General features: G+C 64.0%; 1 protein-coding gene across 2 annotated transcripts in view; it reads left to right on the top strand.

Moving 5' to 3' along the window:
• CEP170B (centrosomal protein 170B) overlaps window positions 1-14769 on the top strand; it is a 27844-nt gene that overhangs the window by 6729 nt on the left and 6346 nt on the right. Inside the window, exons 2-12 of one of the 2 annotated variants that reach the window (XM_011951389.1) lie at window positions 940-1029; window positions 2705-2783; window positions 3262-3320; window positions 5099-5237; window positions 7494-7598; window positions 7801-8274; window positions 8597-9315; window positions 9652-9825; window positions 10128-10218; window positions 10381-12084; window positions 13707-13845. In XM_011951389.1, coding sequence (XP_011806779.1) covers window positions 940-1029; window positions 2705-2783; window positions 3262-3320; window positions 5099-5237; window positions 7494-7598; window positions 7801-8274; window positions 8597-9315; window positions 9652-9825; window positions 10128-10218; window positions 10381-12084; window positions 13707-13845 — 3773 coding nt within the window. Of the gene's footprint in view, window positions 1-939; window positions 1030-2704; window positions 2784-3261; window positions 3321-5098; window positions 5238-7493; window positions 7599-7800; window positions 8275-8596; window positions 9316-9651; window positions 9826-10127; window positions 10219-10380; window positions 12085-13601; window positions 13846-14769 lie in introns of both variants that reach the window. The other variant, XM_011951388.1, reaches the window with a different exon arrangement.

Below are 14769 nucleotides of genomic sequence, written 5' to 3'. Positions count from 1 at the left end.
TCCACTGCAGTCCCCCCCCAACCCCTCCGCGCCCGGTCCTCCACTGCAGTCCCCCCCAACCCCTCCACGCCCGGTCCTCCACTGCATTCCCCCCCAACCCCTCCGCAGCCAGTCCTCCACTGCAGCGCCACCACCGTGGCTTGAGCCAGGCACCCAGGGCTTCCGAGTGCCCATTCCTGGGTGGCAGCGGCACTAGCGTGAGGCTGGCTCTCAGGCCTACTGGCCACCACCAGCCCCACCCTGCTGCAGCTTCCCTGCCCTGGTGCCTCTGTGGAGGCTACAGTCAAGCTGGGCCATCAGAGCCCGTGCCCCCAGCTAGCCCCTGCTGTGCGATCTCCTGAGTGAGGAAGGAGGCCCTGCCCTGAGGGCTTCTAGCCCTTGCTGGGGGAGGCCCCACACCAGTGTTTCAGGACAGTGCCCGGTGGTGGGGCAGTGATGGCCAGCTGCCAGGGTGGCCTGCACATGGCAGACTGAGAGTGACCAGCCTGAGGGGTGGGAGCACCAAGGGTGTGGACACTGGCTGAGAGTTGTGTGTGTCCCTGTGGGGCTGGGCCAGGAGTGGGGGAGAGCTTCCTGAGGACAACCCCCCTCACTGCCAGCCTGGCTGCTGCCACCTGACCTTGGGAGGGAACAGTGGGTGCCAGATGACCAGAGGGCTCCCACTACTCCCACAGCCCAATGGGGAGCAACACTAGGGAGGGCGGTCATGGGGGGAGGCCTGGGGTGGCAGCAGAGGGTGGGGGACATGGCCCTGGCATCTTGGGGAATCATGCTCTGGAGACAGGGTGGGCACACCTCTGTGGTCAGAGGCTTGGGGGCCACTGCTGGTGTTGTGCTGGGGGCAGGGGCTGGGGCGGGGGATGGGACGGGGGTGCCTCTGCCTCTTGGGTGTCACTTCCTTGCCTGGAGCACCTGAGGGCCGACTGTGTGTCTCCCCAGTCCCGCAGTGTGGACAAGCAGCATGCTGTCATCAACTATGACCAGGACAGGGACGAGCACTGGGTGAAGGATCTGGGAAGCCTCAATGGGGTAAGTGAAAGGCCCTGACCTGGCCTTTTAACAGCCCTACCCTTCAGCCCTGGCCCCTCCCTCTCAGCCCTGTCCCCTCTCTCCCTGCTCTGGCCCCTCCCCCAGCCCTGGCCCCTCCCTCTCAGCCCTGGCCCCTCCCTCTCAGCCCTGGCCCCTCCTCCAGCCCTGGCCCAAGAGCAGGGTGGGGGTCAGGTGAAAGGAATGGGGTATGGGGTAGAAGTAGGCAGGAAGGATGGAGGCCCCTCTCTGTGGGGCATGTGTCTGTCCCCAAGGTCCCTGTCTGGATGTCTCTGTCTGTTGCTGAGCTTGGCGGACTCCAACTTGTCCTGGGAGTTTTTTTTTACTGCACTCTGCAGTCCTGAGCTGGGGGGCCCTAGCAGCCCCTCAGCAGCCCCTCAAGGAGCTCCGGCCAGGGGGTCTCAGGCTGCTGGGGTCTGTCCTGAGCTCCCTCCTCCCGCAGCATGCCTGTCTGATGAAGTGGCTGTCCCTGAATGGCTGCACAGCAGTGGCCGCTCCTCTGCCTGTGTGGGCTATGTCACCCACATGGGCTTTGAGAGGGTCCCTGAGGCTGTTGGCCCAGGTTGCATGGCACCGGCCCGGTCTGTGCTCCTGGGCCCTGCATGGCTGGCTACCTCTGAGGCCTGTGATGCCCACAGACCTGCCTCCCACCTGCCTGTGGGAATGGAGCATTGACACCCCTGCCAGCAGGCAGCCTGGAGGGGGGTGTCAGACCCTTGGCCAAGGGCCACCCCAGGGCAGGCCTGCCTCTTCTGTTCCCAAGGGCATTATGGGACCAAGGTGGGAGCTGGGGCCAGGGCAAGGCTGTGTGGGAGGAAGCATCTCTTGGAGTCCACTTCACAAAGATGCTCAAAGACTTCTGTTCTGGAGGGTTCCATCACGGTCCCTGCAGTGGTGGGTGGGCCCCAGTGCCTGGGTGCCCCGGCTGGTGGCTGTGGAATTTATGGTGGAGAGGGGCTTAGTGGTGAGCCCTCCAGGGAGGGCCTGGGGCAGATGGGGCTCAGAGGGCCTGGAAGGTGTCCAGCAGGAGGCCTCGAGGCCCAGGGGGTCTGAGGCTAGGGGAGCAGCGGGGAGGTGTCCAGGCTGGAAACCCCTCCAGGGGGTCACTCCTCAGCAGAGATGACATCCAAGTCACCCGCCCCCAGCCGCCTCAGCCCCTTCCAGAGGGGACAGGGGCAGTAGCTCCTTCCTTTATGCTCCTTCTGGACCCCGTCCCCTTGGGGCAGTCTCAAGCTGGCAGGGAGGGACTGAGCCCGGCCCCAGGCCTCAGTGCTTCCTTTCTCCAAGACAGCAGCAGGTCCCTCTGGCACCGTGGAGCCCATGTGTTGGGCGGGCTGAGGTGGGACTGCTGCCCTGTGCACAGGACAGGGTTCAGGAGGAGGTGAGCCCGAACCGCCTGAGGGAGATCCAGGCTTCTAACTTCCAGGCTGCATTCTCAGGCAGGAATCCTGGGGCCTGGCCCTCAGGGCTGTCGACGGGGCAGTTAGTGGCCTGAGGTGTCTGCAGCAGCCATCCTAGGGTTGGGGAGGGGGTCTCAGGACAAGCTTCTGCACAGGCCATCGCTCGCCGTGGGTTCCAGAGAGTTGGTGCCCCTGCGGCCCTGCCCACAGCCACCCACCCACTCAGCCCCAGCACCCTGCCACCTGTTTTCCTGCAGACATTTGTGAATGACATGCGCATCCCGGACCAGAAGTACGTCACGCTGAAGCTCAATGACGTCATCCGCTTCGGCTACGATATCCTGCCCCCGAGTGCCCCTCCTCCTGGGCTTCTCCTCAGTCCCCAGGGCCACGGTCGCTCTGTTACTGCAGAAGCAGGGCTGTCACCGCTCGGGCCACTGGGTTACAGAGCATGGAGGATGACCCTAGGGCTGGGCTCCCCCTGCTGACAGGCACCCCAGGGAATACTAGTCCCTGCAGCCCGGCCCCCCGTGGACACCCTGGCCACAGGCACCTGCTGCTTGCTCACCCACCCAGCCTGAGGTCATGTGGGGCCTGGGGAACTGGTGACCACTCCCTGGGGCCCCGAGTCCTGGCCCGACCTTGGGACTGTCTGAGCACATGGGTGGGCATGGCTGTGCCTCCCCGGGGAGAAAGAGGCCCCTCCTCTGCCTGCCTCGATGGGCCCTTGAGCTGGCACACCTGTTGCTGGGCGTGGACTTCAGCGCTGGGCTCCTGACTCTTCTGCTGCGTGTTCGCCTTAACACGTGTCCACATTCCAACATGTATGTGCTGGAGCGTGTGCAGCACCGAGTCCCGGAGGAGGCGCTCAAGGTTAGTGCTGGCCAAGCCTGGGGGACTCAGCCACGAGGGCTCAGCCCCCCATCCTCCCTACCGTGCTCCCACTGCCATCTCCCCAGCAATCACTCCCCAGGCCTTTGGGGCACCCCGTTCAGGCTGTGGGTGCCATGAGTCAGGCCAGCCTGTCCTGCCCTGCCAGATGGCCCAGTCTGGCAGGTGGGAAGGTAGTCATTACCCCCAGCCTGCTGCGGTGACAGATGGTGGGGGGCACCAGGACGCAGGCGTCACTGTTGTGGATGCAGCAGGATCAGGGCTCTGGGAGGGGCCTGGGAGGATTCGGGCTGCATGGTCAGCCTGCTGGAGCTGCTGGGCTTTGTGAGCTGCAGCGTTGGGTGCCGGCGGGTTTAGCTCTGGCTCACAGAACAAACGGCTCATCGGGTGAGCTGGGTGGCCAGAGCCCAGGAAGCTGCTGGGGTCACCCTGCAGGAGAGTACAGGGGGCTGAGGCGGGGCCCAGGAGCCTCCCTGGGAGCAGAGGGCTGCGTTCAGAGGGCCAGGAGGGTATAGAGCCCCTGGGCCTCCCAGCATCTTTTTGGGAGTGTCTCTCGGGTTAAGGAGCTTTGGGGTCTCATAAGGGGCTTTGGATTCTCTGACGTTACAGTTATTTGGAGTCTTTGAAGCTGAAGGGATTAAGAATCTCTATACGGTGTTTAGGGTCTGAGGCTGGGGAAATTTGGTCTCTCTGTGAGTGAGATATTTAGGGCTCCTTAGGCTCGGGGGATTTGAGGATCTACGTGTTAGAGGATTTGGCGTTCCTCTGGGTGAAGGGATTTGAGGTCTCTGAAGCTGAGGTGCTTTGGGGTCTCATGCCCAGGGGATTAAGTGCCCTCCAGGTTAGTGGATTTGAGTCCTTCAAGGTGGCAGGATTTGGGGTCACTTCAGGCTGAGAGGATTTATGGCTTCTCAGGGTGAGGGGATCTGAGGTCTCCCAGGCTGAAATCTGAAGGTCTTAGGCTGAGGGTTTGTAAGGGTTTTACGCTGCATGACCAAGGCCCTCCAGTTCCTGTCAGTCTCTCCGATCTCCTCCCGCGCAGCCCACGCTGGCCAGGCGCCCTGTCAGAGCCCCTTGGGAGGTAAAAGCTGCCCCCAAGATATTGAGGAGGCCGCCATCGGGGGGTGGCCAGAGATAGGAAAGAAGGGTGCTGGAGGCTGATGGTGGCAGCCTTCAAGGGTGGGCATCCTTGAGTGCCCTTTCCCCCGTGTGCTGGGGACATGCACGGCCAGGGCCCCTGTGGGGGCACGGGGGTGCTAGGTGGGGGGGCGTCTCCTCACCCTGACTTGTTCATGTGGGAGTTGTGGAGTGCAGATTCAGGGCTGGGCTGAGAGCTCCCCAGGAGCCCTGTGGGGCCAGGGTGCTTAGCCCCCTCCTCAGATGATCTCTGAGCAGCATGGGGTCCCCCAGCCTGCAAGGGGCAGGGCTTAAGGGAGCCAGGTTCTGTCTGATGGCAAAAGCGGCCCTGCTGCCCACCCCACGGTCCCCACTCTGATGATTGCGGCCTGCTCTGCCCTGCCCCACCCAAGCAAGCCCCTGCTTCCCCTGGAAGCTGCCCCTCCCCAGGCTTGAGCTGGACCCAAGCTGTGTGACCTGGGCAGGCTGAGGCTCTGTCTGCTCTTTTAGGGAGCGTTAGGGAGAGCTTGTGACATGCAAAGTCATAGCTGGGCCCTGTGGATGGAGAGGAGAGGCTGGGTCCACCCCAGTGGGGTCCTCCTGAGACTGGGCGCAATACCTCACCCTGCCTGGCCTGCCCACAGCACGAGAAGTACACCAGCCAGCTGCAGGTAAGCGTGAAGGGCTTGGCACCCAAGAGGAGCGAGGCACTGCCGGAACACACACCGTACTGCGAGGCCTCGAACCCCAGGCCGGAGAAGGGGGACCGGAAACCAGTAACAGGTAGGCCCAGGCAGTGTGGAGCAATTTTACGCGCACACAGGGCTACTGCCAGGCCCTCTGCCCTGCACCTGCCTCCCTGCACCCCTCACCCCTGTGCATGCATATGCTGTGCACACCCATACGCTCATCCGTTGCACACACATACCCCTGTACACACCCCTCACCCATTGTGCACACCTACCCTTGCACACCCACATTCCTTACCCATTGCACACACCTACCTGTGCATGCCTGCACCCCTTACTCCTGTACACACCCACCCCTGCACACCCACACCCCTCACTCCTGTACACACCCACCCCTGCACACCCACACCCCTCACCCATTGCATACCTACCTGTGCATGCCTGCACTGCTCACTCCTGTACACACCCACCCATGCACGCCTGCACCCTTCTTTGTTATACACACCCTACTCATGCACACCCACACCACTCACCCCTGTGCATCCCTACCCATATATGCCCATACCCCTCACTGCTGTATACAGATCTATCCATGCACACCCACACTGCTCACTCCTGTGCACACCTACCTGTGCACGCCTGCACCCCTTGGGCCCACAGTTCTTGTGGGGTTGGTGGGCCACCAGCTGGGCACCCTGTGTCCGTAGTGGTGACAGGCAGGGGATGGGGGGGTGCGGCTATGCTCCCTAATATCAGGCATTTGGACTCGATTCTGCAGACCGAGCCAGCAGGGTTCAGGGGTTGGTGGTTTCTGACGAGACCTGATATGTGCCTTCGGCAGTCGGTGCAGCGGGTGGGCAGAAGTCTGGGAGGAAGGCAGCTGCACGAGGGTCCGGGTCTGCATTGGTCCGGTGGGCGCAAGGGGAGGAGAAGGACCTGAGAGTAAGAAAGTGCCTGGTCGTGTGTGGAGGGGTCGGGGTGGGGGATCCAAGCCTGAGGCCCCAGTGTATGACTTGAGTTCTGGTTAGACAGAGATGTATTCGGGCGCCCTTTCCCCCGCTCCCACCTTGGTCCAGGAAGGGTCACCCTGCCGCCCCCAGCTTTGGCCCCACGTCTGCCGTGTTCCGCCGCCAGCCCACACATCTCTGTTGTACAGCCGCAGCTGCCGGCGTCTGGTTGGGATGCAGGCCCGCCCAGAATGGAAGACTGCTAGGGACTGGGAAGCTTTCCAGAAAGCCATCTGAGCTCCCCCGGGCACCTGTCGGTGTCCAGGCTGTGAAACACACGCAGCTGGTGACGGCCGGTGCGGAGCCGTCCCGGAGGTTATGACAGGTGCAGCCAGCTGGGCAGCCTGGCTCCTTGGCTCCGTTAGAGCGAGGGCAGCACATTTTGAGGACCAAGGAGGGGTTCAGGGCCGGCAGCAGAGGGGAGACTGCCTGGTAGCAGATGCCCCTGCCTCAGCAGCCCCTGGGTGTGACCCTGGGTGGAGAGTGAGTTCCCAGGGAGGGATAAGGCATCCCCAGTGCAGTGTGCACATGGTTCCTGACAGGTGACCGGCCTCTGACTCTCTGTCCACCCAGCAGTGTAAGCAGCTGGTGGTCATGATGCAGAGGCCCCCTGGGCTCCAGCAAGTATGGAAAGAGCTTGAGTGGAGGGCCCAGGAAGGAGACTGTGGGCATGAGGGCCAGCGCCCTGACCTGAGGGCACTGGACGCTGCTGCTGTTCACTGCTGCCATCGGGAAGGGCTGGGCTGCCAGCTTCTCAGAGGGAGTCAGAAGTCAGATTCCATCGAAATATACAATTTCACTCTGGTCATTAAGGCAAACAAACTAAAACACCACAGGGACCATGTAGACTGCAGTGGCTGCCCACTCCCAGGGCCACCCATTTGTGGCCTGAACTACTTACCAAGCCTTGGAGGTGGCTGGCCCCGGGTGTGGGCTCCCCCTGGCCTCCTGCCCTCTGTTCAGTGGGCTCTGGGGTCAAAGACTGGGGCATGGTTGCAGGATGGCGTTGGAGGGGCACCCACCATGCCCCAGGGGATGAGCCTTTGAGCACATGGAGGGGAGGAAGGAGGGGCCAGGCAGGCAGGAGGGGCCAGGCAGGCAGGGAGCCTTTAAGCACTTGTGGGGGAGGGTGGGGCCAGGCAGGGAGGGGCCAGTGAGCCACCTCGGAACTCTAGGTAGTCAACATTCCCCACAGAGGTAGGGCCCTGGGCTGCCACAAGGCCAAGCTGGGAGGCGATGCTGGGGCCTGCCCCAGACTCCAGCCTATCCTGGGGTGCCAGTTCTCTGCTTTTCACACTGGGGGCCCCAGCAACACAGGGTCTGAACTCTTGCTCCCTCCACAGAGGCAGCCTCCTACCGCACGCCCCTGTACGGGCAGCCCTCCTGGTGGGGTGAGGACGATGGTAGCACGCTGCCTGACGCCCAGCGCCAGGGAGAGCCCTACCCAGGTTGGTCCTGGGGCCAGGCTGGTGAGACCCTGAGGGCTCCCAGAGGGTGGTGTGGGAAGGGGATGGCCTGGGTTTGAGGAGCCCACTCCAGGGGACATGGGACTTCTCTCCCCCTCTTGGGTGGAGCTGATGGTCCTGGCTGAGGAGGGTGGTAGCAGGTGGTTGCCCCGAGGCGGGGTCTGAAGACATCTTCCCACACCAGAGCGTCCGAAGGGGCCAGTGCAGCAGGACGGGGAGCTCCACGGCTTCCGTGCCCCTGCTGAGCCTCAGGGCTGCTCGTTCCGGCGGGAGCCGAGCTACTTCGAGATTCCCACCAAGGAGACCCCGCAGCCATCACAGCCCCCCGAGGTGTCGGCACACGAGATGCCCACGAAGGACGCAGAGGCAGGTGGGGTCGGAGCGGCCCCTGTGGTGCAGAGCCACGCGTCCTTCACCATCGAGTTTGATGACTGTAGCCCCGGCAAGATGAAGATCAAGGACCACATCACCAAGTTCTCCCTGCGCCAGCGGCGGCCCCCGGGCAAGGAGGCCACGCCTGGCGAGATGGTGTCAGCTGAGACCAAGGTGGCCGACTGGCTAGTGCAGAATGACCCGAGCCTGCTGCACCGGGTTGGCCCTGGGGATGACCGCCACAGCACCAAGAGCGACCTGCCTGTCCACACCCGCACCCTGAAGGGTGAGTGCCCAGCTGGCGGCCGTGCCAGTCCCGGGACAGGCAGGGGACCAGGCGGTGGCTGCGTCTGCACCGTTGCCATGCAGAGGGGCCCATTCAGCTGGGTTGACTTCCTGTTTTTCAATTAATTGCCCGAGAGCCACCTGCCTGATCAGGGGTCCGGTCCTGTGTCTTCCCGTTGCACTTCTCTGCCCTGTGTGGGGGCGCCCTGAGGGCTAGGGTGCTCTGTCAACTCAGCTCAGGCGTGGGGTGATGGGGCTGTCTGAGATCCACCGCTGTTTCCTTTCTCTTGGCCTGACAAGGTGGGGTCCCCTGTCCCCCCCAGGCCACAAGCACGAGGATGGCACGCAGAGTGACTCAGAGGACCCCCTGGCCAAGGCGGCCTCAGCCACCGGGGTGCCCTTGGAGGCCAGCGGGGAGCAGGTGCGGCTGCAGAGGCAGATCAAGCGGGACCCCCAGGAGCTACTACATAACCAGCAGGCCTTTGTCATCGAGTTCTTTGACGAGGACACGCCCCGAAAGAAGCGCTCCCAATCCTTCACGCACACCCCGTCTGGGGACCCCAAGGCCGACAAGCGCCGTGGCCCGACGCCAGCCGATAGGGACCGCCCCAGTATCCCAGCCCCAGTCCAGGCGGGGGGCCGCAGCTCGGGGCCACAGAGGGCTGGCTCGCTCAAGCGGGAGAAGACGGAGGAACGGCTGGGCAGCCCCTCGCCTGCCTCCCGAACCCCTGCCCGCCCCTTCGGAAGCGTGGGGCGCCGTTCCCGCCTGGCCCAGGACTTCATGGCCCAGTGTCTGCGGGAGAGCTCCCCGGCCGCCAGGCCCAGCCCTGAGAAGGTTCCTCCCGTGCTGCCTGCTCCCCTGACACCCCGTGGGACCAGCCCTGTGGGCCCCCCGACCCCACCGCCCGTCCCCACCGACCCCCAGCTGACCAAGGCACGGAAACAGGAGGAGGACGACAGCCTCAGTGACGCAGGGACATACACCATTGAGACCGAGGCACAGGACACGGAGGTGGAGGAGGCCCGAAAGATGATCGACCAGGTGCGGCCCGGAGGCGAGTGAGAGCCCTTGTGGGGAACGGGGTGGAGGTGGGTGGACGTTGTCCTGCTCCGACCCAGCCCTGGCTCCTGCCTCTGGCCCAGCTGGGCAGGAGGGAGCCTGGGGTGCTGCCCACAGCCCTGCCCTCACCTTCCCAGGGCTGGGTCTATATCCCATCTGCATGTCCCGCTGACAGCCAGGCTGTGTGTCCTGGCCACCAGCCACTCCGGCCAACCAGGTCCCTGCTCTCCCCATGGCCTGGGGGTGGCCGATGTCAGTGGAGGGTTGGGAAGTGGCCTTCTCTGGCCCTCAGTGCCTGGGACCATTTCCTCTTGGCAGGTCTTTGGGGTGTTGGAGTCCCCTGAACTCTCCAGGGCATCTTCGGCCACCTTTCGCCCAGTCATCAGAGGGGACAGAGATGAGTCTGGTGATGGGGGCGTGGCCCAGCGGATGGCACTGCTGCAGGAGTTTGCCTCCCGGCCACTGGGTGCGGTCCCCCAGGTGGAGCACCAGGTACAAGCACAGATGGCCACCCCAAGGAGGGGCTCGGCAGGGAGAGGGCAGCGTCCAAGCCGGGCCTGGGGTCAGTGGACCCCTCATGGGGCGAGACTGGACTTTCCTCTGAGGGGCACACTCACCTGGAGGGTGGGCTGGGGCTTCCATGAGGAGGGATCCGCTGTCAGACCCAGTGTTGATTTGAGGTCCTGGGCAAAACGGGCTCCGAGGTCAGGAGGGTGCCCCTCTTGTTGCCTGGCACCCCCTGCTCCTCACCGTTTTGCTTGCACGTGGAAACACTCCCACCCGCCTCTCCACAGGGCCTCCCGGTGCCAGGCTCCCCTGGGGGTCAGAAGTGGGTGTCCCGCTGGGCCAGCCTGGCTGACAGCTACTCAGACCCGGGCCTCACAGGTAAGTGGCTCCAGTGCTGCAGGGGAGTCAGGGGCCAGGCCGGGGGCAGTGGGCTCAGGCCGCTGACCACGGACACAGGCTGCCTCTTCCTGTGCGTGGAGGCTGTGCGTGGAGGGCCTGCAGACTAGCAGCCCTGTAAGCAGCTGCCTTTGTACTCCACAGAGGACAGCCTGGGACGTAGAGGCGGGGAGCCGGAGGGGTCCCTGCCTGTGCGCACGCGGCGACGGCTCCCTCAGCTGCCCAGTGAGAGGGCCGACAGCCCTGCGGGCCCGGAGAGCAGCAGGAGGAGTGGGCCTGGGCCACCGGAGCTGGGCAGTGAACAGCCCGGCCACCTCTTCGGCCAGGAGGAGTTGGACCCTGACAGCCTCAGCGATGCCAGTGGGTCGGACGGGGGCCGAGGCCCTGAGCCAGGGGTGGAGCCACAGGACAGCAGACGCAGGAGCCCCCAGGAGGGGCCCACATGGAGCAGGGGTCGGTGCTCACCAAGGGCCCCCGGGGAGCCAACTCCCACCTCTTTCTTCATTGGGGACCAGAATGGGGATGCTGTGTTACCTAGGAAACCACTTGCGGCTCCAGGGGATGGGGAGGGCCTAGGGCAGGCAGCCCAGCCCAGCCCCCCAGCACGGGATGGCATCTATGTCAGTGCCAATGGGAGAATGGTCATCCAGCTACGGCCTGGACGGTCCCCAGAACCTGACGGCCCTGCCCCACCCTTCCTCCGGCAAGAGAGCTTCACTAAGGAGCCAGCCAGTGGTCCCCCAGCGCCTGGCAAGCCCCCCCATATCTCCAGCCACCCACTTCTACAGGACCTGGCTGCTACCAGGGCTGCACGCATGGACTTCCACTCCCAGGACACCCACCTGATCTTGAAGGAGACGGAGACGGCCCTGGCGGCCCTGGAGGCCCGACTGCTCTCCAGTTCTGTGGGTGCCGAGTGTGAGGGGGGCAGCACCCCAAGGCCGCCGGAGGATGCCCTGTCTGGGGACTCGGACGTGGACACTGCCAGCACGGTCAGCCTGCGCAGTGGCAAGAGCGGGCCCAGCCCCACAACCTCGCAGCCCCTGCGGGCACAGAAGGAGATGTCGCCATCCCCGCCAGCTGCACAGGACCCAGGAGGCACCGCTCTGAGCAGTGCCCGTGAGCAGCCCTCAGAGAGGCAGTGTCACCCACTTGGCCCGACGGACATGGGCCGTGGAGAGCCAGTACGGCGCTCAGCCATAAGGCGTGGCCACAGGCCCCGAGGGTCCTTGGACTGGCCCAGTGAGGAGCGTAGCCCTGTCCTCGCCCACCCACCCAGCTCAGAGGTGACGGCCTCCAACCACGAAACCCCTGAGGCCACCGGGGCAGGACGGCTAGGGTCTCGGCGGAAACCAGCGGCCCCACCGCCATCCCCCGCTGCCCGGGAGGAGCAGAGCCGTAGCTCAGCTAGCTCCCAGAAGGGGCCGCAGGCCTTGACCCGCTCCAACAGCCTGTCCACCCCTCGCCCCACACGGGCCTCCCGGCTGCGGCGGGCCCGGCTGGGGGACGCTTCAGACACTGAGGCCGTGGATGGTGAGCGGGGATCCCTGGGCAACCCTGAGCCTGTGGGCCGGCCAGCTGCTGAGCAGGCCAAGAAGCTGTCGCGCTTGGACATCCTGGCCATGCCCCGGAAGCGGGCTGGCTCCTTCACAGGGACTAGTGACCCCGAGGCAGCCCCTGCCCGCACCAGCTTCTCTGGCCGCAGTGTGGAGTTGTGCTGTGCCAACCGCAAGCCCACCATGGCCGAAGCACGGGCTGTCGCCAGGAAGGCTGCTACCACAGCCACCACCACGGGTCCCCGCCAGCCCTTCAGCAGGGCCCGCTCGGGCAGCGCTCGATACACCTCCAGTGAGTGCCAGGGCAGGTGGGAGGCCAGGGCCAAGGCAGAGCTTTGGGTCTGCAGCAGTGGGTCTGCAGCATCCTGGATGCCAGCTGAGTGTTGGCTGTGGGCCCCTGGTCCTGGCACGAGAGGAGCCTTTGTTCCCAAAGCTGGGGTAGATGTGTTGCTGGACTCACGTACACACACACATGTGCATGGGCTGGGGGCAGGGCCCGCAGTGCTCTGATGTGGGTTGAACACCCTGACCATCTCTGGCGTGGTGGGGGCCTTCCATCCCCCAGGGTGGGCATTCCCCACTCTTCTGTACTCCTGGCTCAGGCCCCTGGTGCCTTGCGGTCCCCATGCCATCTGCCCATGAGCCTGGGGCCCTAGGCCTGGGGAGGGCACTCCCGTGGATCTCTGCTGCAGTACTGTGGCCCAGTGAAGGGTGCCAGGTACGCCTGTGCCCCCTGCTGGTAGCTGCTCTAACACCCTGCTGAGCCCGCAGGCCCCATGGCCAGGGAGGGAGGGAGGGCTGTGAGCAGAGCCCCGCCCCCCAGATGTCCATGGGCACAGCAAGCAGGGATGGTCCCCTGTGGACGCCAGAGCTGGCCTCCTACCTGGGGTGGCCAGACATCCGCGTCTGCAGCGCGGGGCCCACCCCGCCCACCAAGGGAGCCGAGCTGTCCAGCGAGTGGATTGGTTTGAGGCCAAGGTGTTGCTGCTACTGCCTTCTGCCCTGTGCTCCCACCTACCCACCCGTGATCCCAGTGGAGCCTCTTCCCCAACTCCCAGGGTCCTCCCATGGCCCCGCCCCAACTGCTGGCTGCACTGGGCAGGCCCTGCGCATGGCTGGAGGCTGAGGCAGGGTTCGCTGGAGGAAGGGGTGGGCTAGGGCCGAGGGTCACCCCTGCTTGGTGGAGCCTGCCATCCCTACCGCACGTGGTGCACTGGTAATGTTTGGTCCAAGCATGCGGCTGGCCATCACCCCCACCTACGGTGCAGGTGCGCAGCTGCTGCCGGGCTCTCAGAGCAGGGGCTGGTGAGGAGGCTAGGACTGCGCCCAGCAGGGGCGGAACCTGAAGCACTGGGTCTGACAGACTGAAGCAGGCAGCAGGGAGGGGCTGCAGTGGCCTTGCTCGGGCTCTGACTGGTCCTTGCCTGTCTGTCTGGTCCAGCCTGGGCTGCAGCAAGTCCTGGTGGGGAGGTTTACTCTGTTTTGGCGTCTGCCAGGCACTGCTTTCCCACCACCGTAAGGGGGTTTCCCACCTAATCAGGTGCAGACTGCTCCCGGGTCGCAGCCACTGGCCTGGGAGCACCAGGCTGCCTTCCCCGCATGTGCCCCTGGGCTGGTGGGGGCCTTGTGGCCCCTGGAGCTCAGCAGCTGTTGATGTTTCAGTGAAGGGCTACTGGGTGGGGGCACCAGCCTCGACGCTGCCCAGCCCTGCAGCACTGAGCCCTCGCCCACAGGGACCCTGGGACTGCCACAGGGTGCTGAGTGCTGCTTTGTTCTGTTCTTGCTTCTGAAACCAATTCACTCACCAAGACACGCGGCGCCGGCAGCAGGGCTCGGATTACACGTCCACCTCTGAGGAGGAGTACGGCTCCCGCCACGGCTCCCCCAAACACACACGCTCCCACACCTCAACAGCCACTCAGACCCCGAGGGCTGGCAGCTCCAGTCGGGCTCGTTCCCGGGCCCCCGGGCCCCGGGACACGGACGACGATGAGGAGGAACCTGACCCTTTTGGTTTCATCGTGCAGACGGCAGAGATTGCGGAGATCGCCAGGTGAGCAACCCATTCAGAGTATATCCCCTGGGTCAATCCACGGAGTGCTGGTGCCTTTTCTTGAGTGAGAGCACCCTGAGGGCAGGGACCAGGCTGGGAGCTCCCTTCTTGAGTGGATAGATGGTACTGCAGATGGCTGGCTAGCTGGATGGATGGATGGATGGATGGATGGATGGATGGATGGATGGATGGATGGGAGGATGAGTGGGTGGATGGATGGATGGGCAGGTGGATGGATTAATGGGCGGGTGGATGGGTAAATGGATAGGTTGCTGGATGGGTGGATGGCTGGGTGGGTAGGTGGGTGGATGGATGGCTGGGTGGGTAAGTGGTTGGATGGATGGATTGACAGGTTGATAGCTGCATGGATGAATAAGTGGATGGATGAATGGATGGGTGGAGGTTGGATGGGTGGATGGAAGGATGGATGGAAAGGTTGGTGGGTGGCTGGGTGGGTTAATGGATGGGTAGATGGGTGGGTAGATGACTAGGTAGATAGATGGATGGATGGAAGAGGTTGGTGGGTGGGTGGGTGGATGGGTAGGTAGATAGATGGGTGGGTAGATGAATAGGTGGATGGATAGGAGAGGTTGAGGGTGGATGGATGGATGGGTCAATGGGTGGATTGATAAATAGGTGGATGGATGGGAGAGGTTGGTGAGTGGATAGATTGAAGGATGAATGGATAGGAGGGTGGGTGGGTGGATGGATAGGTTGCTGGCTGGGTGGATGGGTGGTTGGATGGGTGGGTAGGTGGATGGATGGATGGATGGATAAGTGAATGGGTGGATGGATGGATGAGTGAGTGGGTGCATGGATGGATGAGTGAGTGGGTGGATGGATGAGTGAGTGGGTAGATGGATGAGTGAGTGGATGGATGGGTAGACGGATGAGTGAGTGGGTGGATGGATGGATGAATGAGTG

Source organism: Colobus angolensis, unplaced genomic scaffold (assembly GCF_000951035.1).
Source record: "Colobus angolensis palliatus isolate OR3802 unplaced genomic scaffold, Cang.pa_1.0 Scaffold32, whole genome shotgun sequence".
NCBI lineage: Eukaryota > Metazoa > Chordata > Mammalia > Primates > Cercopithecidae > Colobus > Colobus angolensis.
This window is presented reverse-complemented; position numbering and strand designations above follow the sequence as displayed.